The following is a 7,298-nucleotide window of genomic DNA, read 5'->3' as shown; positions in this document are numbered from 1 at the left end:
CTCCCTCTCTCTGACCCTCCCCTGCTCACACTGTCTCTCTCTCTCTCTCTCCTAGAAATAAATAAAACATTAAAAAAAAAAAATTAAAAAAAAAAAAAAAAAAAGAAGGGAAATGCTTCTGTTGTCAAAAGCCACGAAGTTTGCGGTGTTCTCTCACCATGGCCCCGGGACACTAGCACAGACATGAACTGTCGCTTACTTTTGACCTTCACTAAGGGCACTGTCTTCTCTCTAAGTCTTGGTATCCTCCGTGGTAACCAGGGAGATGTTTATTAAGAGAACTGAGCTCAAGCCTGTAAAATAACAAGCGCTCGATGCATAGAAACTTCTAGGACCATGGCCACCACCATCATCAATGGCAATATCATCCCTGCCGTCACCAGCATGGTCATTATCAGCATCATGCCAGCAAGGGCAGCGTGCTAAGATGTGAGGTGAGGAGAGCTTTTTGTCCAGAGCCAGCCCTGCCCGGACAGGGTGAAGGAAGGAGATGGGGAGGGGCTTGATACCCCTTTCAGTGGATAAACTCCTATGGGGTCGTGTCCGTGGCCTGCCCTCTCCCGCCCGGTCCTGGCACCTCACTCTGTCCCTCTGGAAGGTAGGTCTTGAGATGGTCATCCTGCTGAGAGCACTGTAAAACCCAGTGGAGTTTCGGGATGGTGAGTGATGAGGTGCAGCGGGTCCCAGGAGTGACCGACGGAAGCTGGAGGCCAGTGGGAATTACCGGCAAGGAGGAATCCATCTCTTTCTCTCTGCCCGCAGCTGTGGAAGGTGGGTGGTGGGGAGACCAGGCGGCAAGGAAACCCCCAGCCCTCCAGCCCCTTCTTTGCATCTCAGAAGCCAGTCCTGCCCTGGAATGTTGGGGCTGGTCGGTTACACCCTGTGCCCGGAGCCGGCTTGGCGATTATCTGTTCAGTAAAAGGGAGAAATCCCAGAAGTGTGTGTGTGTGTGTGTGTACACTCTCCTCAGAGCCTTCTTGATTCAGATGTTGAGGCAGGCATTTAAATAACTCTTGCTTTCCGGGTGCCTGGGGGGCTCAGTCAGTTAAGCGGTTGACTTCGGCTCAGGTCAAGATCTCGCGGTTCATGGGTTTGAGCCCCACGTCGGGCTCTGTGCTGACAGCTCAGAGCCTGGAACCTGCTTCCAATTCTGTCTCCTCTCTCTCTGCCCCTCCCATGCTCATGCTCTGTCCTTCTCTCTCTCTCAATAATAAATGAAAAAGTGAAAAAAAAAAAAAAACCCCAAAAAACTCTTGCCTTCACGGGTGCCTGGATGGCTCAGTTGGTTAAGTGTATGACTTCGGCTCAGGTCAGGATCTCAGTTTGTGAGTTCGAGCCCCGCGTAGGGCTCGGTGCTGACAGCTCAGAGCCTGGAGCCTGGAGCCTGCTTCCAATTCTGTGTGTCTCCTCTCTCTCTCTGCCCCTCCCCCGCTCACACTCTGCCTCGCTCCCTCTCAAAAATAAACAAACATTAAAGAAAATAAAGCAAACCTCTTACCTTCAGTTTTAGCCGGGGACCCTGCCCTCTGTCTAGAGAGTACTCACGGATGCTTTTGTCCGTCTGGCCGGCCCTTCCTCAGTATGGCGCACCCCTCTGCGTGCCCCCGAAAAACATTCGTTCCCTGCTTCATTTGCGTCTGTTTCTCTGGGAGACAGAGAGCAGCGTGATGTAGTGGGAGGGTCTGGGATTCAGCACATGTCTGCCGAGTGTCGATTGTATGCCTGGCATTGCTCCGAGACGGGGTATAAAGATAAGTGAAGCTTTGTCCTGACCTGGGGCTGCCCAAACAATTCAGAATTCACTGATGGGTTGATTCAGCTCCTTATTTGAACTGGATTTGTTGAGCGCTTACCGTGTGCCAGGCACCGACCTCGGCCCCAGGCCTACCGTGGTGAACGGGGAAAGGGGTCACTGTCCGAGGGAAATACCCAGTTGCTCTTGCACCAGATCTTCCCAGCTGACCTTGAAGGACTCCCTGCTCCCCTCTGGGCTTCAGTTTCTCTATCTTTAAAAAGAGGGGGTTTTGGGATCTCTTTAGCTTCAACTTTGTTATGTGTGGCATGTAGGTTGACGGTCACGTTGGTTTTTCCCAAGCCCGTTCTTGCTGGGGACGGGATGATGGAGGCTGTGGGAGGCAGGTGGTCAGAGTCACGGAAGGAGGTAACACAGAGAAGCAGAGGGGAGGGAGGAGGGGGGAAGATGCTTTGCTATGGGCTTTGAACACATAGAAGGGCCATGGTCCAGGGAACGCAGGCAGCCTCTAAAAGCTGGAAAAATCAAGGAAGCAGATTTCCCTTTAGAGCCTCCAGAAGGGATGCAGCCCTGCTGATACCTTAACGTTAGCCCTTCTGACCTCCGGAAATGATGTGTGTTGGTTTTAAGATGCTAAGTGTGTAGTGATTTATTAAAGCAGCAATAGGAAACTAACACAGAAGCCAACCTGAAAATCCTTCCCAGGGCTTTCCGGCTCACTCGGAAGATCCTCCCCGGCTCCTGAAATTTTCCGAGTCTGGATGTTAGCTGCACAGTCCCTGGCACTCCGCCTATGCTGACCCTGCGCTTGGGACGTAAGGGGGTTGGGTGAAGGTATCACTGAACATGACTGAGGGATGGGGACATCTGGCCAATGTCCCAGAAGAATCGTCCTTGCTCCCAGAGTGCAGACTCTTCTAGAACAGCCTTGGTGGTGGAAGGCTAGACCTTTGATGGTAGAACTGCAAACAGAATCAGCTCCCCTGAGCAATCATTGTCCCTGCGTGAAAGAGAGTCATGGTCAACCCCGCCCTGGCTGCCAGGGAGGAAGTGCACAGATGATAGAATAAAGCAGCAGCCCTTCTAACTGTTTTATTTATGATAACTCAGGTCACCAACTTTATTGTTCTTACGGGGCTGTGAATGGAAGAGAACGGGGTCAGCCCAGCGCGGCCCAGCATTGAGGATCTCGGGGCACCTGATGTCACTAGTCCAGGATGGGGGTGGGCGGGGCCTCCACAGAGGCAGCGCTGGGCTCCCAGGGGCTGCCCCACCCCCACCCCGGTTTGCAGGCCGGGAGCAGTCGGTGTGGATTCTGGAGTTTGGGTGATGTGAGCAAAACTGGCGCAGGCCGGCAGCTCTGGAGTTGGCAGGGGGACGGACGAGTGGCTGGCTCGTCCGGAGCAGGGGAGGACAGTTAAAAGGTTCCTGAATTTGCTTCCAAAGTCCTTACAGATGTCCTTGCCTTTGACCCAGCGATTCTGCTTATGAGAGTATATGCTAAGGAGACATCCGAGCTGGTGCTTAAGGAGACATCCGAGCTGGTGCTTAAATGCCGTGGATCCAAAGGTGTTCTTGATCACACTGCTCGTTATAAACATTGGAAACAAAGCAGTGTGGGACTCTGGGCAAGTCCACCTGTGGTCATTTATGCAAAGGAAATACGCCGTAGTCATTAAAAATGGTTTTGGACTGAGCCTTCGGCTTTCTGGAAGGATGCTCAGAATATGTTGTTCAGTGAAAAGAATCAGGTTAAAAATAGTATGTTATTTATCCTTTCATGGAAATTCTGCCTAAAGTAGGATGCATGCTTGTAAGATGTATATTTACAAATCTGCATGAAAGTTTGAAGGTTATGTCTAAAAATCAAAATGACTGTCTTTGGTTGGTAGAATCCCTTTCTCTTTCTTTCTATGCTTAAGTTAATTTACTTCGAGAGAGAGCTCACCCACAAGCAGAGGAGGGGCAGAGAGAGAGAGAGAGAGAGAGAGAGAGAGAGAGGTGATCCCAAGCAGGCTCTGTGCTCTCAGCACAGAGCCCCATGTGGGGCTTGAACTCATTAACCATGAAAGCATGACCTGAGCGGAAATCAAGAGTCCGATGCTCAACCTAGTGAGCCACCCAGGAGCCCCAGAATTCCCTTCTCTTCCTGTGCGTCAGGAATTTCTGTGTACAGTTCACAGGGGGCAATTCTCAAGAGCTCAGTATCTGGACTTGTACAGATCTAGGCTCTTCCTTGCCACTGACTGGCTGTGTGTCTTTGGGCAAGTCATTTAACCTCTTTAGGCTTCCATTTTCTCCTCTATAAAATGTGGGTAAGACCAAGACCTACCAGATGTCAAGGAGGACTCAGTGAGCTAATGCTCTGGAAACATCTCGGCACGCGGACTGGTGCTTAATAAGTGCTTAATAAACTCAATATCGTTAGTCTCGTTTTTTAAACAGTGAACATGTATTATTATGTAATAAGGAAATAACCAACATTGAGTAAAATTATTCACTTTTCTTCGTCAGACTAGAGTTTGAGGACCTCACGCTGGAGCAGAGGCGGCCGTGAGGCCTTGGGGGCTGGGCTAGCTCCTGTCCGCCAAGCCCTTGCTGAAGGCAAAGAATCCATGTAGGGTGTGTCTCTCCCTGACCCCCCTGGGTTTTCAGAGCGATGGTTCTCAGCTAAGAGAGATAGTGTTGTTACATGCCTCATTTTACAGATGGGGAAAGTACGTCTGGGGACAGAGAGGTCAGGTCTGAGGGGCCCCACAGCTGAAGGATGGAGCCAGCATTCCAATCAGGTCTGTCTGAGGGCAAAGCCTGGGGGTTTGGTTGAATCAGTTACTGCAGAGTTCAGAAAGTGGGGGTGAGGAGGGGGGAGGCTTGGTAAAGGCTGAAACAGCTGAGGGAGGGGTGCCCGACATTCTCACTCTCCCTTGAGAATTGTGGGGACATGCTGGATAATTCCATGGGCTTCCTTCCCCAAGAAAGACCAGGGTCTGCTGCCTGGTTGGTGTGTACAGTGATTTTTTTTTTTTTAGGGTGACTAGAACTTAGAGTTCTTGAGCTAAAAACGGTCCATTATTAGAGTTCACCAAGGACTCGGAGGAAATATTTTCCTAAGAAACTTGACATCCACGAACTTTGTAAAACCCCCGTTGTGCAGATGTCCATATGGCGAGTTGGAGTTCTAGCCAATTTTTAGTGCACTGGTAACCTTGTCTTATGTGAGCTGTGGCTTTCAAGTATGGCTGTTAAAACAAACCTTTTTATTGGGGAACATTTCGAATATGCACAAAGTGAGCAGGGCAGAGGGTAATGAACCCCCAGATACCCACCACCAAGTATCAAAGCTGTTCTGCCACTCTGGTTCGTCTATACCTCTTCCCACCCTCCACCCTCACTCAGGGATGCTCGCTGTCTATAGTTTTGGTTTTAGGAGGTGAAATTTACATATGTTGAAATGCACAAATCTTCGCCCTTTGGAGGAACGATATCCCCGATATCCCCGTGGAGCCCACATTCCTTTCACAATATAGAACGTTTCTGCCTCTCCCCAGTCCCCACACAACCCCTGTTCTGATTTTTTCCCACCTTAGAATAATTCTGCCTGTTCTAGAACTTCTATAAATGGAGCCATTAAATATGCACTCGTTTTTGTGTCTGGCTTCCTTCGTGTGGTGTTACGTCTATGAGACTCATCAGTGTGGTTGCTTGCATTGGTAGCTTGTTCTGTTTTCTTGCTGAGCAGCATTTGATTATATGAAGAGACCGCAGTTTGTTTACCCTTTCTTTGGTTGATGGACATTTGACTGGTTTCCAGTTCTGGGCTACAAGTCTCAGTGTGGACATATGTTTTCATTTCTCTTGGGTAAACACCTAGGAGGGAAATGACTGGGTCGTACGGTATGCACCCGCTTCATGTTTCTAGAAAGTTCTCTTGGTCTCCCAAAGTGGTTGGATCATTCTGCATTCCCGCCAGCAGTGGATGGAAGTTTCAGTTGCTCCGTGTCCTCGCCTACGTTTGCGGTAGTCGACCTCCGTAATTTAATTCTGCTCTTTTTAAATGAGCTAACAAATGGATGGAGTTTCTGGAGGATTCCATTCTTGTTAATCAGTCTGGCGTTGGACAGTTCTCTGTTCCTTTGTCTTTGCAGAATTCCTTTCCCTCTGATGGTGGTGGAGATTGCCTTGGTCAGAAAAGATTAGGGACTGTGGTTTTGAGGAGGAGCTGGGGTGGGGGGATGGCTGCCCTCCATCCCACCTCCGTGCTCCCTCGGAGTTCTGGTCTGGTGTGGAGCAGGGCAGGGGGCTGAGTAGCCTGACCTCTCTTCCAGGTCAGATCCTGGAAGGCTTGGAAACTGCTCCCTTACCTCTACCCCTTTAGTGGGGGGGAGGGGTGTCTCTGGGGCCCCGACTTCACCTCCTTTCCCTCTGGAGGCCCATCTTCTAACTATCGCTCTACCCCACGGAGGCGACACAGCTGGAAACCCACGCCCACCCAGACCTCTCTCTCTTCTCCCTGCAGATATAGGCCCGGTGACCCTCACGGCAGACCCAGTGGTGTTTCAGAGAGAGCTGAGAGAACTCTACGTGCAGGTGGGCCACCCTGCCCCTGGCTGCTGCCCACCCCCCGCAACCTCCTGCGTCCTTCCCGGTCCATGCAGAGGCCAAGGTCTTTACCCTACCCAGTGGCCAAGATGGCGGCTCCCTGAACTGCCATGATCTGCCTCCCAATACTGCCTGTGGCCGCACCCCAGCCTGGGGGCCCTGCAGAGCCTCTGCTTCTTGGGATTCCTTCCTTTATTCAGTGAACCAAGTACCTACGGGAGCCCCTGTGCCTGGGACATAGTAGGTGCTTATTATTTAGTGAACGGATGAAGCAGTGGAAGAAGGAGGTATGTGGCCGCTGAAGGAGGATGCAAGGGGTCTCAGGGCCGACCCCCCAAACCGACACACTGAGCGCCTTGGTTCAGCGTCTGTCCTTCCCTGCCGCCCGCCCCCCGCCACTGAGAACAGCAGCCCCCTAAAAACAGGGGCCCCACATATCTGTCTGGTTCACTGCTGGGTCCCCCAGGACTCAGAACAGGGCCCGGCGCCTGGAGGGGACAGGAAGCGCTTGGGGGCTGGATGAACGAGCCCAGGAGAAAGGCATTCCTGTAAAACCCCGCAGACCCCGTTGCTGGGTGTGCACAGCTGTTGGGGCAGGACACGCGCCCTTTCTCACGGAGCCCCGCACGCGGGCCGGGAGGGCAGGGGTGTGTGTTGGTCTGGGACCGATTCCGGAGCAGGCTGCAGAGGGGATTTGCGGGGACGGCTGGCTTCCAATGCCTTCCTCTGCCCAACGCCCGCCTCTCCTTCCCCTGGCGGCCCCCTGCACCTCCGTCCTCCAAGCCCTGGTGAACACGTGGCTTCTTTGGGGGCATCTGTTCGCCGTCCCAGGGCTCCCCTCCCTCCTCTCCCTACCACTCACTGCAGCGGTAATTAAATAATCACGTCGCGCTTATTCGCGCTTAGAGCAGGCCCCGCCGGAGGGACCCCACTCTTGCATGGGTGA

At 52.1% G+C, this 7,298-nt stretch overlaps 1 protein-coding gene across 1 annotated transcript in view; it reads left to right on the top strand.

Moving 5' to 3' along the window:
* The window catches only part of HMCN2 (hemicentin 2), a 148,045-nt gene that overhangs the window by 12,392 nt on the left and 128,355 nt on the right, over window positions 1–7,298 (top strand). Inside the window, exon 2 of the mRNA XM_039229423.1 lies at window positions 6,270–6,340. Coding sequence (XP_039085354.1) covers window positions 6,270–6,340 — 71 coding nt within the window. The remainder of the gene's footprint in view (window positions 1–6,269; window positions 6,341–7,298) is intronic.

This window comes from Hyaena hyaena, unplaced genomic scaffold (genome assembly GCF_003009895.1).
Source record: "Hyaena hyaena isolate Hyena2069 unplaced genomic scaffold, ASM300989v1 scaffold_38, whole genome shotgun sequence".
Taxonomy (NCBI): domain Eukaryota; kingdom Metazoa; phylum Chordata; class Mammalia; order Carnivora; family Hyaenidae; genus Hyaena; species Hyaena hyaena.
Note: the sequence above shows the minus strand (reverse complement) of the source record. Positions and strands in the feature narration are given on the sequence as shown.